This window comes from Ovis canadensis, chromosome 6, assembly GCF_042477335.2.
Source record: "Ovis canadensis isolate MfBH-ARS-UI-01 breed Bighorn chromosome 6, ARS-UI_OviCan_v2, whole genome shotgun sequence".
Classification (NCBI taxonomy): domain Eukaryota; kingdom Metazoa; phylum Chordata; class Mammalia; order Artiodactyla; family Bovidae; genus Ovis; species Ovis canadensis.
In genome coordinates, this window is record NC_091250.1 from 129,590,522 (window position 1) to 129,609,290 (window position 18,769).

The 18,769-nt window shown below is 49.2% G+C and overlaps 1 protein-coding gene across 1 annotated transcript in view; it reads left to right on the forward strand.

Annotated features, from left to right (window-relative positions):
- Positions 1 to 316: 316 nt before the first annotated feature.
- The window catches only part of LOC138442944 (epididymis-specific alpha-mannosidase-like), a 59,092-nt gene continuing 40,639 nt past the window's right edge, over positions 317 to 18,769 (forward strand). The window contains exons 1-6 of the mRNA XM_069595059.1: positions 317 to 454; positions 4,651 to 4,797; positions 7,658 to 7,763; positions 16,607 to 16,779; positions 17,160 to 17,248; positions 18,024 to 18,201. Of these exons, the coding sequence (XP_069451160.1) occupies positions 317 to 454; positions 4,651 to 4,797; positions 7,658 to 7,763; positions 16,607 to 16,779; positions 17,160 to 17,248; positions 18,024 to 18,201 (831 nt within the window). The remainder of the gene's footprint in view (positions 455 to 4,650; positions 4,798 to 7,657; positions 7,764 to 16,606; positions 16,780 to 17,159; positions 17,249 to 18,023; positions 18,202 to 18,769) is intronic.

Genomic DNA, 18,769 nt, shown 5'->3' on the forward strand with positions numbered 1-18,769 from the left:
CCTAAGGGAAAGGCATGAGGACTGGGGTGAGGAGAGCCAGGCCCTGCCAGAGGGAAGCTGGCTGTCCCCCCAGGGGAGGTGGCATTTGGGGTTTGTCTAAAGGCAGGTGGTCAGGAAACCACAGATAGGAGCAGAGCGCTGCCAGGCAGTAAGCGAATGCCGCCTGCCTGCACTGCTCAGGTGACAACATCCGTGTGGGCGTCACTTCTGGTTTCCTTCCCACTGCATCCACCAAACTCTGAGGCCCAGTCAGCTGGCAGGAGGCTGGGCCCTGCAGGTAGGCAGATGTCCTCCAGCCCCTGAGCCGGCCAAGGAGATGGAGCCACGGGGCTGGCTACCTCTACTCCTGCAGTTGGGCCTGACGTGGCCCCTGGGGGCTCTTTCTGAGCCCCGACTGAGGGTATTTGTGGTTCCCCACAGCCACATGGACGTGGGCTGGCTGCACACCGTACAGGTAGGTGGCCCGAGTGACCCCTGCATACCTCTTGAAGCTGTGGTCCTTTTTCCATCTGGACTCCAGAGTGGGTTTGTGTCCTGGGTCTCTGCCATCAGGAGTCTCAGCCTGGGATCCATCACTACTGGGCTATGGACTGGCTGAGGGCTTCCCTGGTGGCTCGGATGGTAAAGAATCTGCCTACAGTGACAGAAACCCAGCTTTGATCCCTGGGTCAGGAAGTTCCCCTGGAGAATGGAATGGAGACCCACACCAGTATTCTTGCCTGGAGAATTCCATGGACAGAGGAGCCTGGCGGGATATAGTCGATGGGGCCACATAGAGTCGGGCACGATGAGCAACTCACATGGGCTGGCTGTGGGCAGGGGTGAGAATGTGTCCCCTGCTGCAATGGGTGGAAGGTGTTCCTCAAATATTCCTTGAGTGAACGAATGAAACAGAGCAGAGGAAAAGAGGTCAGGACTGATTTCCATAAGTTTCTGGGGCAGGTAACTGAAATGATTACCCAGGCCTGCACAAGCTCTTTTCTGGCAGGAGGAAGGAAATAAGTGAATACGATCACTCTGTGATCATGGATACAATGCTTTCCATGAGACGTTAATAAGTGAGTCGCTCATTTTAAAGGGAGTCGGGCAGCAAGAGGCGCTGAGGCTGAGGGTTGAGTCTGGTCCCGGGTCACTGGGCAGCTGCCGGGGTCCAGCCCTGGTGGATCCAGGGTGATTCAAAGGTGGGGATAGAGTCGGCCTCCTTGGAAATAACTTATTTAATTACAGATAGAAAGGGATTAGAAAATTAGCAGAGAAAAAGAGGCTGAATAACTTGGTTTACATGGAATACCAATCACTATCTACGTGGGTCTTCCCATTCTCCCAAAGGAGAGGAGGCACTGAGGCCCCCCCGGTCTGATCTTAGAAGCCCAGGAAAAATTAGCAGGCTTGGTGGGTACCCATGCACCAGATGGGAATTCGGCCAGAAAATAGTAGGAGAGAAAAAGAGGCTGAATAACTGGGTTTACGTGGGATACCAATAAAATTCCAAGACAAGGACTTTGCACCATCTACGTTGGGCCACCAGCGCCACTTGAATATTGGAAGGTGCCCCTCCTTGGGCTCCTTCTCACGTGGGCTTGAAAGCTGGGACAAGTAAGTAGACATGGCGAGCACCCACGGTCCAGATGGGAATTCAGCCAGAAAAAAAGGGGAGCTAGAAAGAACAACACGGGGGAATCAGTCTTTCTGGAAACTGATCCGATTTCTTTATTTTTTGGTTTGCTTATATACCTTTTGTTACACATAGGGATGAATACAGAGTCACGCGGGGGTCAGCAGTCCTGACCTTTATCAAAATCAGATGCTTTACATAAAAAAAGATCTTAGGGGTTTTACATCATCTTCTGGCCATGAGGCCTGCTGACATTTTATGACCCTTTCTTTCTGATAACCAAAAAACTCATTTTTTCCGAGGGTGTTTTTTTCTTAAACCAGGCACCACCCTCCAAATAAAGTTACATTCCTATAGGGTGAGGGTGTAGTGAGTTACAATCAAGAAAGGAATTTATTTAACCCAAGGTTAACATGATTAATCTTAAAGGTTAATACTTATTTCTCCTATATGCTTAAAGGTTAATACTTATTTCTCCTATATGTTAGTTATATTCATTATAAGGGCAGGGAATATGGAGATTTAGCAGCAAACATCAGCCCAACAAATGAAAATCCTTTCACCAATGTTCCCCTTAAGATCTATTTAGTCTTAAGATAGTGATAAAGTTACATTTTTACATAGCAAGGACACAGTGATTTATAACAAAGTACAGTGATCTATTACAAAAGAGAAAATTCATTAACTCAAAAAGTCCAGTATTGCTAACCTTAAAAACTACTATATTTCCTTTTCTATATTCCAAATACATTGATTAATATATTCCCAGGTGCCTAAGGATATGGAGGCCTGGCGGCAATCATTGACTCAACAATGAGAAAAGCCCTATGCTAATTAAGATTCTCAAAATACTTCAAACTCTCTGTGCTGTTTATGGTTGAGAGGTAGTAAACAATCATGTGCATAGTGGCAGGAGTATGAATAATCCTGTCACACAAGCTAATTTGCCAGCAGAGAGGTTTGACCTGAGACCCCCTTGTCACACCCAGGGCAGGGAATTAGCAGCAATTATTGGCACAACAAATGAAAAACCCTTCACCAATATAATTCCTAACCAACCCACTATACTAATAATTTCTAACATCCCAAAAGAATTTGCCTTTAGTAAGTATAAAACATCTCGTGCCGCTTTTCCGGTAAGCGGCCTGAGGTGACTCCTAAAAATGGTGCGCTATTCACTTGACCCAGAAAACCCCACAAAATCATGCAAATCAAGAGGTTCAAATCTTCGTGTACACGTTAAGAACACTCGTGAAACCGCCCAGGCCATAAAGGGTATGCATATCCGAAAAGCCACCAAGTATCTGAAGGACGTCACGTTAAAGAAGCAGTGTGTGCCGCTCCGCCGCTACAACGGTGGAGTTGGCAGGTGTGCACAGGCCAAACAGTGGGGCTGGACTCAGGGTCGATGGCCCAAAAAGAGTGCTGAATTTTTACTACACATGCTCAAAAATGCAGAGAGTAATGCTGAACTTAAGGGCTTAGATGTAGATTCTCTGGTCATTGAGCACATCCAAGTGAACAAAGCCCCCAAGATGTGACGCAGGACTTACAGAGCTCATGGTCGGATCAACCCCTACATGAGCTCTCCCTGCCACATTGAGATGATCCTTACTGAAAAAGAACAGATTGTTCCTAAACCAGAAGAGGAGGTTGCACAGAAGAAAAAGATATCCCAGAAGAAACTGAAGAAACAAAAACTTATGGCCCGGGAATAAATGCCACAAAAAATAAATGCAAATAAAACTAAAATTGTTGGTTGTCTTAATTAGTAAATGTATTTCAAGCATTAGCACAAAATGGATCAAATGAGTTTTCATTAACAGGTTGTTTTGCATCTTTTGGTACTTGTATAAAATGGAATTGAGAACATGGGAAAAAAACAAAAAAAAACTCGTCCCTCTCAGGTTGGGAGGCTGTAAACAATCACATGTGGCCAGATGAGCCTATACAGGTGGGCTAGATAACCTTCAGAGGAGTTTGTAAGTTGAAACACTCTTGTCACGCCCAGGAATTTTTATTGACTTGGAGCTGCATGTTTACTCCTTCTCCGAGAGAACTGGTGGGGAACAGCCCCTTATAAAGTCAGGTGTAGGCGAGAGCATGAAACAGTAAAGTAGATAGACTCTGGTTTGGGGGCAGATGCTCGGGAACAGGGGGTTTCCTGAGGCTTGATCACGCCTTTGCGTATGCCAAGCCTCCTTCCTCATGACCTTTGCCGTGGGCAGAGTTCCTCATGCTGGCTCCTGTCAGGGAGCTTCTGTGGATGGTCACCCACCTGTGTGTGGAACTGCTAACATGTGGGGAAGCATGCTCATCACCCCCAGTTTAGAGAAGGGACACTGTAGCCTGGGCTGGGGTGCTGCCCAAGTCAGCACACATCGCCGCCTTGCCCGCTCACCCCCTCCCAAGGCTCCTTGCATTCCTTTATCAGCATCTCTGGGAACCATGCTGAGCCAGCCTGATCCAGATGGGAGCAAACAGAGCTCCATCCTGGGAACTCCCAGCCTCGGGGTGCAGGGGTAAATCGATCCAGAGAGATGCTCAAGCTGTCAGCTCCTCTCAGCCTCAGCCCTTGACACACACTTTCCCATCATTTCATCCCAAGAAGGCCCATCAGGGTTCCTAGACCTCACTCCAGGGGCCCTGTTGTTGACTGGTCTGTCCTCCAAGGCAGGAGTGGTCAGCAGGACCCTCTGGGCTGGCCCAGGGCCTTGGCTGGACTGGCACGACCGTCTGTCACGTAGAGTGTCTGTCTCCTCATGACTCTCCTCAGGGGCAGGCTTCCATCAAAAGTTGTCTGCCTGGGTCCTTGTCTCAGTGCAGGGCTCACCGTGTGTCCATCAGAGTGGACACTAGGCTCCCTTGTTTGAGGAGCAGGGGCAGCCAACTGCAGGGCCTGGACAGGCTTGGGGGGAGTGCCAGTGGCCCCTGGACACCATGTCTCCCTGGACATTCCTCCTCAGTCCCTGGTCCACGCCCTGTGGTTTCCCCCAAGGGTCTGGAGTGATGGTCTCTCCCCCTCCCCACCCCAGGAGAGCATGCAGGCTTATGTCACCAATGTCTACAACTCCGTGGTGGAGGCACTGACCCTTGAGAAGAAGCGCAAGTTCATCGCCGTGGAGCAGGAGTATTTCCGGCTGTGGTGGGATGGCGTCGCCTCGGACGGGCAGAAAGGCCAGGTAACGCTACCCTCAGGGCGTGCTCACCAGGCAGATGAGAGCGGATGCCCTGGGGATCCTGGGGACGACCCTTCAGGAGGCTCCTAGGTTGTGCTCCATGAGTCCAGGGTGGGGCTGCATAAACCAGGAGGCCCCAACCTGGCGGGGCTATACCCAGGGTCCATTTAGTACAGGTTTGTGGTCAGCCCCAGACCCAGGGGACAGGTTTGTGTTTGATCCTGCCTTTCCGGTTTTTCCTGAATAACTGAAGCTCTGGCAGCCCAGCCAGGCACTCAGCTGGTGTGAATGGGGTCACCTCTGACACTGCGCACTCTGGGGTGACCCTGTGTCCACACCTTCTGACTTCATTTGTGGATCTGCGTGGCCCCCATGGGCACCAGAGCCCAGGACCAGCCAAGGGTGCAGGAATCCCTGTGGATTAGCCTCTGGAGCTGATTAACTCCATATCACAGGGGGTCAGAGGCCCTGGTCCATGGAGGGGCAGCCTGGGGCCAGGTCCTCCCCGATCCCTGTGTGGTCACAGGTGGGGCAGGCTCTGCAGCTGCTGGTCCCACATCTGGAAGCAGGAGTGACCTCCTTCCTCAGAGAGGCTGTGCCCAGGATGTAAGCACCTAGGGTGCCTGGGGCATGGTCCCTTCCAGGCATCACCTGCCCTCAGAGCAGTCGCTGATGGTGAAACTCAGAGGCCCAGCCACCTGCTCAAGTCAGAGAGCTCAGATGGTGAAGCCAGATGTCCACCAGGTCCCCAGAGGGGATGTGACCCTGCAGCCTGTGGAGCCGAGAGGATGGGCCTCCCATCTGATGGGCTCTGCCGTAGGCCAGGTGATGGGCTCAGGTTTGTACAGGTTACTCTACTGACTCCTCCCCACAGCCTGCAAGGTGAGGACCCTTATCCTACTGCACAGAACTAGTCCAGGTTCAGAGAGGGCAGGCATCTGGCTCAAGGTCACACAGCTTATACCTGACAGGTGGGTTCTGGGTCAGTATTGTTAATCAAAGCATAGCTCTCTGGTGTCCACTGGGCATTTCTTCCTTTATATGGACAACCCCAGACCCAAACCACTTAATCCTCCTCTCACAGCTAGGTGTGCTGGCTAAGACCTAGACAGGAAATTCAATATGTCCCTGAAAGTGAAAGTGAAGTCACTCAGTCATGTCCGACTCTTTGCGATCCCATGGACTGTAGCCTCCGACTCTTTGCGACGCCATGGACTGTAGCCTACCAGGCTCCTCTGTCCATGGGATTTTCCAGGCAATAGTACTGGAGTGGATTGCCATTTCCTTCTCCAGGGGATCTTCCCAACCCAGGGGTTGAACCCGGTCTCCTGCACTGTAGACAGACGCTTTACTGTCTGAGCCACCAGGGAAGTCCCTGGAAACTAGCAATTTTCCGTGAGTTGTGTGGGCTGACTCCAGGTCCTGGATGGGGCCCAACATGAAGCAGGTGCACATTTGAAACAGTACGCAGCAGATGTCATTCCACATTTCTCAAATGAACGGTCTGCAAAGACAGTCCTTTCAGATCAGATCCGCGCCACAGTCTGCCAGGAGCATGGTGTGCTCAGTGTCACGGTCTCTGACTGTATTTATGCTTCCGCTCTTCCCTTCTTTCATGGATATACTTTATTTTTGTACCATGAGGTCTGTGGGTTGTTAGCTCCCTAGTTACAGTAAAAAGGAAAGCAACTCAGTCATGTCCAGCTCCTTGCAATCCCATGGACTGTATCCTGCCAGTCTTCTCTCTCTGCTGCTAAGTCACTTCAGTCATGTCTGACCCTGTGTGACCCCATAGACGGCAGCCCACCAGGCTCCTCTGTCCATGGGATTTTCCAGGCAAGAGTACTGGAGTGGGGTGCCATCGCCTTCTCCACCAGTCTTCTGTGTACATGGAATTCTCCAGATAAGAATACTGGAGTGGATAGCCATTCCCTTCTCCAGGGGATCTTCCCAACACTGGGATCAAACCTGAGTCTCCTGCATTGTAGGCAGATTCCCCACCACCTGAGACACCAGGGAAGCCCAAGAAGGGATCAGAGTCACATCCTCAGCACTGAAAATGCATCCTACACACTGAAGTCCCAGGAAATTTCCTTCATTCCTGTATTCTAAAATATTTGCTAGGCAAGCATGTGCCAAATGCAATTTGAAGAGCATTCTACAAACGTACTAGCCTGAAACCATAAAAATTATGAAACAGAAATGCTCAGGAAGTGTTGGAAATTAGAGGATAAACTCCAGTATTCTTGCGTGGAGAATCCCATGGACAGAGGAGCCCAGTGGGGCACAGTCCACGGGGTGGCAGAGTCGGACATGACTGAGAACCTGAGCATGAATGCATGCGCGCATTACTAATGTGAAACAGCCTGAGTGGTGATCATTCTAGAGCAGCTGTAATGATCTTTTTCTTTCAAAAATGACCTGAACTATTCAGATAAAGGCATACAGTTGCTAACTTGTACTTTCAAATGGTTTAGAAAAAACTGACTGTGTGTAATGACACGGGGGAGTGTTAACATAAAGAGGTAAAAAATGTTAGCAGTGAGATAGTCTGGAGGATTTATGGGAGTTTTTGGTACAGTTCCTGCAAGTTTTCCATAATCTTGGCTTCATTCAAAAGCAAAAGCCGTGGACATATGTACCTGTGTATACGCCTGACGAAGCAGCAGCCAGGGACAGGTGCTGTTCTCGGAGCTGGACACAGTGCTGACCAGGGCAGACAGCGTTCTGCTCTTGCAGAATAAATGAGGCTGTGGAGTTTGAAGGAAGGACCATGAGATGCTATGGGCATGTGCCCAGAAAATACAACTGGCTCAGCCTGGGAGGTGTAACCTGGCCTTTTCTCTCTGCCCACTATGCCAAGGTCCGCCAGCTCGTGGCTGAAGGTCGCCTGGAGTTTGTCCTTGGAGGCCAGGTCATGCACGACGAGGCCGTGACCCACTCTGATGACCAGATCCTCCAGCTCACAGGTTCGATTACCGTTCCCCAGATCAGGGTCCCTGTGGCCTCCTGTGGGGCTGGGACTGGGCGTCTGAGCCCTCGTCCTGGAGTCCATCTTCCCCTCTCAGCAGGAGACTGACCAGTCAGCACTGTGACCGCTGGCGCCGTGCCCATGTGTGCCTGAGTGCAGGGGCTGAGGGTGTGGATTCTAGACGAGCCAGCCTGGCTGGTTCCTGACTCTGCTAACTCCCAGCCCTGTGACCCTGGCACGTGATGCAGCCTCATTAGGGCTCGGTTCCCTCCTCTTTGATAGTGCTTGATGGTGATGGAAGATCTACCTTAAAGGGGTGTCATCGAGATTCATTTCAGTTCAGTTCAGTCGCTCAGTCGTGTCCAACTCTTTGCGACCCCATGAACCGCAGCACACCAGGCCTCCCTGTCCATCACCAACTCCCGAGTTCACTCAAACTCACATCCATTGAGTCGGTGGTGCCATCCAACCATCTTATCCTCTGTCTTCCCCTTCTCCTCCTGCCTCCAATCCCTCCCAGCATCAGGTTATCGAGATTAAATTGGGATAATTCCAACAGAGCACATAGTTTATGGGGTGTGGGTCCCTAGTAAAGGATCAGTAAAGGTCAGATGCCATCTCTGCCATCACCTCACCCACCAGCACCACCACCAGCACCACCACTAACAGCTCAGCACGTCATTGCATCACTTCTAACACCAGCACCTCCAACACCATCACCATCACAACCATACCACCAACATCACTATCTACACCTGCACCACCTCCAACACCAGTGTCACTGCGACCACCAGCACCACCACTATCACCATCGTCCCCTCCATCACCACTCACACTGGGGACTAATGGGCACATTCCTCTCCATTTAACGAGTGTTCTCTACACACATCACCTCACTCACCACTAAAGGCAGGGTGTGCCGGGGGCATCATGGCTTCCAGGCTCCTCAGCAGCATAGAGTATAGAATAGAGAACACAAGCAGAATGGAGAATACAAGAAGGACACAGAGTCAGCGGATGAGCCAGGATTGACTGCAGTGTGTGCTGAGCTCTACCCACACTCACTCCACTAAAGAGGGACTGTGTGTAGGACATCACGATGGCATTGGGGTTCCCTTTCCTCCAAATGTGTTCCTTTTTATGGCTGAGTAATATTCCATTGCATGTATGTATCACAACTTCTTTATCCATGTCGACAGATATCTAGGCTGCTTCCATATCCTAGCTATTGCAAATAGTGCTACAGTGAACATTAGGGGTACATGTGTCTTTCATTATTAGGGTATAGGAGTGCAAGGGATTTCAGTTTATTAATTTTATATCCCATAACTTTACTATATTCATTGATTCCCTCTAGTAATTTTCTGGTGGCATCTTTAGAGTTTTCTCTGTATATTATCATGTTATCAGCAAACTGTGAGAATTTTACTTCTTTTCCTGTCTGGATTCTTTTTTTCTTCTTCTCTGATTGCTGTAGCTAAGACTTCCCAAACTATGTTGAATAATAGTGGCAAGAATGGGCACCCTTGTCTTATTCCTCATTTAGAGGAAATGCTTTCAGTTTCTCACTGTTGAGAACAATGCTTGCTATGGCTTTGTCGTATACGTCCCCAAGTCCGAGGTCAGGGGCAGTGGCTGAGAGGAGCTACCCCGCATGCGAGGTCAGCAGTGGCGGCCGAGAGGAGCTACCCCACGTCTGAGTTCAGTGGCGGACCGGAGGAGCCACCCCGCGCCCCAGGCCAGGGGTGGTGGCCGGGAGGAGCAACCTGAGGAGCAGTGGCTGCATGGGCATAGGAGGGCCTAGAGGACCTATCCCACGCTGAAGGTCAGGAAGGGCGGTGGTAAGGAGATATCCCTCGTCCAAGGTAAAGAGCAGCGGCTGTGCTTTGCTGGAGCAGCCGTGAAGACATACCCCACGCCCAAGCTAAGAGAAATCCAAGTAAGATGGTAAGTGTTGCAAGAGGGCATCAGAGGGCAGACATACTGAAACCATACTCACAGAAAACTAGTCAGTCTAATCACACTAGGACCACAGCCTTGTCTAACTCAATGAAACCAAGCCATGCCCGTGCGGCAACCCAACAGGAGGGTCATGGTGGAGAGGTCTGACAGAATGTAGTCCACTGGAGAAGGGAATGGCAAACCACTTCAGTATTCTTGCCTTGAGAACCCCATGAACAGTATAAAAAGGCAAAATGATAGGATACTGAAAGAGGAACTCCCCAGGTCAGTAGGTGCCCAATATGCTACTGAAGATCAGTGGAGAAATAACTCCAGAAAGAATGAAGGGATGAAGCCAAAGCAAAAACAATACCCAGCTGTGGATGTGACTGGTGATAGAAGCAAGGTCCGATGCTGTAAAGAGCAATATTGCATAGGAACCTGGAATGTCAGGTCCATGAATCAAGGCAAACTGGAAGTGGCCAAACAAGAGATGGCAAGGGTAGACGTTGACATTCTAGCAATCAGCAAACTAAAACAGACTGGAATGGGTGAGTTTAACTCAGATGATCATTACATCTACTACTGCGGGCAGGAATCCTTCAGAAGAAATGGAGTAGTCATCATGGTCAACAAAAGAGTCTGAAATGCAGTACTTGGATGCAATCTCAAAAACGACAGAATGATCTCTGTTCATCACCAAGGCAAAACATTCAATATCACAGTTATCCAAGTCTATGCCCCAACCAGTAACGCTGAAGAAACTGAAGTTGAACGGTTTTATGAAGACCTACAAGACCTTTTAGAACGAACACCCAAAAAAGATGTCCTTTTCATTATAGGGGACTGGAATTCAAAAGTAGGAAGTCAAGAAACACCTGGAATAACAGGCAAATTTGGCCTTGGAATGCAGAATGAAGCAGGGCAAAGACTAATAGAGTTTTGCCAAGAAAAAGCACTGGTCATAGCAAACATCCTCTTCCAATAATACAAGAGAAGACTCTACACATGGACATCACCAGATGGTCAACAATGAAATCAGATTGATTATATTCTTTGCAGCCAAAGATGGAGAAGCTCTATACAGTCAACAAAAATAAGACCAGGAGCTGACTGTGGCTCAATCATGAACTCCTTATTACCAAATACAGACTCAAATTTAAGACAGTAGGGAAAATTGCTAAACCATTCAGGTATGACCTAAATCCAATCCTTTATGATTATACAGTGGAAGTGAGAAATAGATTTAAGGGCCTAGATCTGATAGATAGAGTGCCTGATGAACTATGGACTGAGGTTCGTGACATTGTACAGGAGACAGGGATGAAGACCATCCCCATGGAAAAGAAATGCAAACAAGCAAAATGGCTGTCTGGGGAGGCCTTACAAATAGCTGTGAAAAGAAGAGAGGCAAAAAGCAAAGGAGAAAAGGAAACATATAAGCATCTGAATGCAGAGTTCCAGAGAATAGCAAGAAGAGATAAGAAAGCCTTCTTCAGTGATCAACGCAAAGAAATAGAGGAAAAGAACAGAATGGGAAAGACTAGAGATCCCTTCAAGAAAAGTAGAGATACCGAGGGAACATTTCATGCAAAGATGGGCTCGATAAAGGACAAAAATGGTATGGACCTAACAGAAGCAGAAGATACTAAGAAGAGGTAGCAAGAATACATGGAAGAACTGTACAAAAAAGATCTTCACGACCCAGATAATCATGATGGTGTGATCACTAATCTAGAGCCAGACATCCTGGAATGTGAAGTCAAGTGGGCCTTGGAAAGTATCGCTAGGAATAAAGCTAGTGGAGGTGATGGAATTCCAGTTGAGCTGTTTCAAATCCTGAAAGATGATGCTGTGAAAGTGCTGCACTCAATATGCCAGCACATTTGGAAAACTCATCAGTGGCCACAGGACTGGAAAAGGTCCGTTTTCATTCCAATTCCAAAGAAAGGCAATGCCGAAGAATGCTCAAACTACCGCACAATTGCACCCATCTCACATGCTAGTAAAATAATGCTCAAAATTCTCCAAGCCAGGCTTCAGCAATACGTGAACCATGAACTTCCTGATGTTCAAGCTGGTTTTAGAAAAGATAGAGGAACCAGAGATCAAATTGCCAACATCTGCTGGATCATGGAAAAAGCAAGAGAGTTCCAAAAAAACATCTATTTCTGCTTTATTGACTATGCCAAAACCTTTGACTGTGTGGATCACAATAAACTGTGGAAAATTCTGAAAGAGACGGGAATACCAGACCACCTGACCTGCCTCTTGAGAAATCTGTATGCAGGTCAGGAAGCCACAGTTAGAACTGGACATGGAACAACAGACTGGTTCCAAATAGGAAAAGGTGTACATCAAGGCTGTATATTGTCACCCTGCTTATTTAACTTCTATGCAGAGTACATCATGAGCAACGCTGGACTGGAAGAAACACAAGCTGGAATCAAGATTGCTGGGAGAAATATCAATAACCTCAGATATGCAGATGACACCACCCTTATGGCAGAAAGTGAAGAGGAACTAAAAAGCCTCTTGATGAAAGTGAAAGAGGAGAGTGAAAACGTTGGCCTAAAGCTCAACATTCAGAAAACGAAGATCATGGCATCCGGTCCCATCACTTCATGGGAAATAGATGGGGAAACAGTGGAAACACTCTCAGACTTTATTTTGAGGGGCTCCAAAATCACTGCAGATGGTGATTGCGTCCATGAAATTAAAAGATGCTTACCCCTTGGAAGAAAAGTTATGACCAAGCTAGATAGCATATTCAAAACCAGAGACATTACTTTGCCGACTACGGTCCATCTAGTCAAGGCTATGGCTTTTCCTGTGGTCATGTATGGATGTGAGAGTTGGACTGTGAAGAAGGCTGAGCACCAAAGAATTGATGCGTTTGAACTGTGGTGTTGGAGAAGACTCTTGAGAGTCCCTTGGACTGCAAGGAGATCCAACCAGTCCATTCTGAAGGAGATCAGCCCTGGAATTTCTTTGGAAGGAATGATGCTAAAGCTGAAACTCCAGTGGTCTGGCCACCTCATGCGAAGAGTTGACTCATTGGAAAAGACTCTGATGCTGGGAGGGATTAGAGGCAAGAGGAGAAGGGGATGACAGAGGATGAGATGGCTGGATGGCATCACTGACTCGATGGACATGAGTCTGAATCAACTCCGGGAGTTGGTGATGGACAGGGAGGCCTGGTGTGCTGCAATTCATGGGGTTGCAAAGAGTCGGACACGACTGAGCAACTGAACTGAACTGATGCTCCTTCTATGTCTACTGTCTGAAGAGTTATAATAAATAAGTGTAGAATCTTGTCAAAAGCTTTCTCTTAATCTACTGAGATGACCAGGGACTTCCCTGGTGGCTCAGAGGGTAAAAGCGTCTGCCTACAATGGGGGAGACCCGGGTTCGATCTCTGGGTCGGGAAGATCCCCTGGAGAAGGAAATGGCACCCCACTCCAGTACTCTTGACTGGAAAATCCCATGGACGGAGGAGCCTTGTGGGCTGCAGTCCATGGGGTCACAAAGAGTCGGACACGACTGAGTGACTTCACTTTCTTTCTTTCTTTCTTTCTTTCTTTCTTTCTTTTTTTCTTTCTTTCTTTCTTTCTTTCTTTCTTTCTTTCTTTCTTTCTTTCTCTCTTTCTTTCACTGAGATGACCATGTGGCTTTTATCTTTCATTTTGTTAATATAGCATGTCATATTGATTGATTCGTCTCTCCTGTAAGGGTAATATTCTGTATATTGGAGAATCCTTGCATCCCTGAGATAAAGTCTACTTTATCATAAAGTATGATCTTTTTATTTTGTGTGTGTGTGTGTTTTATTTTTTTTAATATTTTTAAAAATTTTTTATTTTTACTTGATTTTACTTTACAATACTGTATTGGTTTTGCCATACATTGACATGAATCTGCCACGGGTGTATACGAGCTCCCAATCCTGAACCCCCCTCCCACCTCCCACCCCCTATCATCTCTCTGGATCATCCCCGTGCACCAACCCCAAGCATCCTGTATCTTGTATCGAACATAGACTGGCACTTCATTTCTTACATGATAGTATACATGTTTCAATGCCATTCTCCCAAATCATCCCACCCTCTCCCTCTCCCTCTCCCTCAGAGTCCAAAAGTCCGTTCTATACATCTGTGTCTCTTTTGCTGTCTCGCATACAGCATCATCATTACCATCTTTCTAAATGTGTTGCTCGATTCAGTTGGCTAGAATTTTGTTGAGTATTTTTACATCTGTTTTCACCAGTGATATTGGTATGTATTTTTCTTTTTTGTGGCATCTTTGTCTGGTTTTGTTGTCTGGGTATGGTGGCCACGTAGAATGAACTGGGATGATTTTTTCCTGTGCAATATTCTGGAAGAGTTTGAGCAGGATAGGTAACAGCTGTTTTCAAAACTTTTGACAGAATTCACCTGTGGAGACATTCTTTTGCCCTGGGTGTTTCTCTGTTGAAAGATTTTTTGAATACAGTTTTGGGAATCTGTGCTTGTGACTGGCCTGTTCATATCTTGTATTTCTTTCTGGTTCAGTTTTGGAAAGTAATATTTTTCCAAGAATGTGTACATTTCTTCCATGTTGCCCATTTTATTGGCATATATTTCCTCATAGTAGTCTCTTATGATCTTTTGTATTTCTGTGTTGTCTAACTTCTTTTTCATTTTCAATTTTATTGATTTGAGTCTTTCTATTTTTTTTTTTTTTTGATGAGTCTGGCTAATGATTTATCAATTTTGTTTAGCTTCTCCAAGAATCGATTTTCATTGTACTGATCTTTGCTATTATCTATTTCATTCCTTTTTCATTTATTTCTGTTCTGATGTTTATGATTTCTTTCCTTCTACTAACTTTGGGGGGTTTCGTTCTCCTTTTCTGTTGCTTTAGTGCAAAGTTAGATTGTTTATTTGATGGTTCTCTTGTTTCTTGAGGTAGGCTTGTCTTGGTATAAACCTCCCTCTTAGCACTGCTTTTACTGCATCCCATGGGTTTTGAATCACTGTGTTTTCATTCTCCTAGGTCTTGATAAACACTCTTGAGACTTTGTTTCAGATATAATATCTCTATGAGGGGGTGGCAGTTTTCCCAGCAGCTCAGAGGACAGGACGAGCTAAGTGTGGGCAGCAGGCCCTGGGGATGCGAGCTCATCCCCTCCCTGAAGTGACACTTCCCAGCTGGGATTCTCAGCAGAGGCCTGGAAGAGAGGCGGGACACAAGGGGGTGCCCCCAGCCACCCCATCCTCTGGGAGGGAGTCCAGCTCAGGTCACATGGGGGCTGGGGCTCCCCTAACTGCAGTGACAGAAGCAAATGTCTCCAAGAGGGAAGGACACGCCTGGGACAGTCCTGCGAGGACTCTGCTGTCCTGGTTGTTCCTGCCCCAGCTCTCAGCTTGTGCCCACCCCCTCCCCCTCCCAATACCAGTAATCCCCTGTCTCCTGGGTGCGCCTCTGTTCCACTGCCCTGCTTCTCTCTGACTCCTCCTCGGCAGAGTTAAAAACTGCTTAACATTCTCCTGAGGAGGAAGGAAGAAGGTCTCTCCAGCTGAGGCGGAGACCACAATTCCAGTGTCCCCTTGGCCTCTCAGGCACCTTGGCCCCTGCACTCTGGCCCCGCCCTCCATTACTGGGCAGGGATCCGGACCTGGTCTTTGTGCGCATTAGGACGCTGGCTCAGCTGCATGAAGGTGACTGAGTGACAAGGACTCGAGCAAGAGGGAAGGTTACTTCTCTCAGCACAGGGCTGGGGTGTGGAGTCCACACTGTGGGCTGTTCTAGGCCTTCGGGGTCACTGCTCCACGGAGCAGTGAGGCTTCCAGCAGTGGCTGTGTTTTGCTCGGCCACCCTATAGGGTGTCCCTGCCTTCCTTGCGAGGCTGAAGGTGCCTCACTCCCTTGAAATACCATATCAGTTGGGAAGGGGAGGGGAATGAAGGGAAGAGGGCAGTGCATCCTCGAGAAGGTGGCCCTGAGCTACCCTCATCGCTTCTGGGCACAGCCACTGTTCAGAACTCGTCACATGGTCTGTCATCGTCAGGAGGCAGGGGAATGCAGTTTCCTGCCAGGAGTCTGTTACCCTGTCCTAGTTAGGAGGGGCTGTGTGGTTCTGTTCCTAAAAGGCAGAGGGGAGAGTATATGTTGTACAAAGATTAATTGTTTTATGGGTTAATCACCTGTTCATCTGGACCTCAGGAAGGTTTTCTAACAGTGTTGAGAAAACCTGAGGTACACTGAGTTGTCATTAAGATATTTACTGCTTCCTTACAAAGAAGGGGGAGGATTTAGGGACTGATTCTGCAGGCCACTGATGTTTCTCATATTCTCATATCCTTTCCCACATGATCACAGAATGGCTGCTACAGCTCCAGTCATCAGGAAAGGAAAGGGGTACAAGGGGACATTTCTTGCTGAACCTTTTTAAAATAGAAAATGTGCAGATTGTTGCCCTGAAACTCAGGCCAGTTAAGCCCATACATCTTTTCGGCTATAACTATTTGCATGCCCACTTCCAGTTCCCACAGAGGTGGAGAAGACAAGAATCGGGCAGAGGTGGATGTTCTTTCCATGACCTGTGGGACCAGTGCTAAGTCATCCCTTGGGTCTGGGTCAGTGTTCCCTGATTGAAGTGAGGATTCTGAGTGTGGAACTAGGGGCCAGCAAATCAGCAGCCATCAGACCTGCCCTCCTCAGGCAGATGATATGGGGACAGGGTGTGCCCTCCACAGATTGCTGAGCCCCCATCTCAGACCCCCAACCCCTAGTCTTCCCCCTCTTCTGCAGCTGCTCCTCCCTGGCCTCCTCTGCTTCCTGAGCCCCCTCTGCTGTTCCCACTGGTCCCTGAGTTCTCAGAGCCCACCCCAAGGCCAACCGCCTGGCTGTCTCTTTGCAGAAGGACACAGCTTTCTCTATGAAACATTTGGGGTCCGGCCGCAGTTCTCCTGGCAGGTGGACCCATTTGGCGCATCCTCCACAACCCCCACCCTCTTGGCTCTGGCGGGCTTCAATGCCCACGTCATCTCCAGGATCGACTACAACCTGAAGGAGGCCATGCAGGATAACCGGGTGAGTGGTGAGCGCATCTACTCATCCACTTTCTCATCGTCAGAACTGCTGCACCTATAATGATCCATAACGAGCTCCCCATGTCTGGGGACATTCAAGCCGAGTTACAGACAGCCTGGCTGGCAGGCCCTGGCAGAGAGTCCTGCCCTGAGGAGAGTCAGATGAAGGTGCAGAGAGGCACCGTCTGGAGGGCCGATTCCTCCGCCTTCTGTGGCTTTGGGAGGTCAGGGGGAACGTTGAGGAGGGGGCAGCAGAGGGGCATCTTGACCTGAACCCCTGAGAGCAGCAGGGGCAGTGAGGAGACTCAGGCAGGACCTGGAGAGGGGGAGCCGGAAGCCATGTCACCCCTGGGCACTCACTCCATCCCTCTGGGTTTGCAGCAGCTGCAGTTCGTGTGGCGAGGGTCCAGATCCCTGTCGGTGCAGCAGGAAATCTTCACACATGTCCTGGACCAGTTCAGCTACTGCTCGTGAGCACCTGGCTCGGGCCAGTCCCTGTCCCAGCACCCTCCCTGGACCACCTCAGCCACGCCCTTAATGGCCAGCCCTGAGGGCACGCACTGAGCACCCATCTTACAGAAAGAACAACTGAGGCCTGGACACCCAGCCAAGGTCCCGCAGCAGCAGCTGTACAGCAGCTGCACTGGGCTCTGGAGGCAGCACCAAGGCCTCCGTGTCCTCAGTCTCCCTGAGTCTGAGGATTTTGTAATACTGCTCTGTTTTTATATAGAATTTTATGATTCTGTTCATCACGATGTTTTTTGCATTATTTTTTTATTTGAAAAGTGTGAAAATCTCATTATATTGTTACTGAGATTTTTACAAGTGCAGAATTTTGTGTGAAGGCAAGTATCTCACTTGCCTCATTCTGGTTGCAACCCTGCTCAGGGTTCTTGGAATCAGAATTGAAGGGCACAAGGATGACCTGAAGAATGAGTGATCACATGAATTGCTCCTGATCCACGTGGAGGAAGTGGGGCCCGGAGGTTGTGGGCTCCACGGAACAGCTGAAAAAATACGGGCTTGTAGGGTCATGTGCCCAAGGTCCTGCAGGGCTGAAAGGTAACGCCTTCTGTCCACATAGCTCTCATCTGCCCACTGCCCTCCGCCCTCTGATGGGAGACAGAGGCCCCGAGCAGGGTCTGCAGGCACAGTTGCTCTGGCCTTGCTAAGTCCTCCCGGCCTCCTAGGCCTCGGGCTGCTGCCTTTCTCAGGGCTGGTCCCTAACACTCGTCTCTCTCTCAGTGAGGGATTTTACTGGGATGGTGACCCAGTCTTCCCAGGCCCACCCACGGATGGCCTGTACCCCAGCATGGAAATCCCCGTCACTGAGGACACCATCCCAAGCTTTTCCAGTCTCCTGGTGAACAACGTGTTGGCTCGAGCCACCTGGTTCCGGACACCACACGTCCTCTGGCCCTGGGTAAGTGGGGGTCCCTGGCCCTGATCGCTCAGCTCTGCACGAGGGCTGCTCTCACGTGTCTGAGCCCAGCAGCTGGGGCCACCCCAGGACTGTGTGTCCTGTTCTAATCAGGCCCATGTCCCTACAGGCAGTGGGCCATCCGAGCCCCGGCTCAGTCCTCCTTCCCTGTACCCCGAGTCCTCACCCAGTCTACCGGCTCCTCACCCCACCCTGGATCACCCCAACAACCTCTGCCTCCCGTGCAGCCCCTCTCCCATGCAGGCTCCAGCCTCTCCCCAGCTCTCCCCTCCTTTCTCCTTCTCAATGCTGGGAGCAGAGGCTTCGGCCTGAATCCTGGCTTCCTGCTCAGGGGCTGTGAGACTGGGAACACTCGGAGCCTCACTTTCCTCATCTGTGAAATGGGGATGGTGACAGGACCTGCTCCATAGGCTGGATTTGAGGTCAAGTGGGAAAGACACCCCCAGGGGACAGTGCCCAACACCCAGTCACCATTGTTGTCACAGCTAAACTATATGGAGCACCCCCTGTTTTATGGGATGTGTGTGTCTCCCCCATTTTCTCTGCCCCA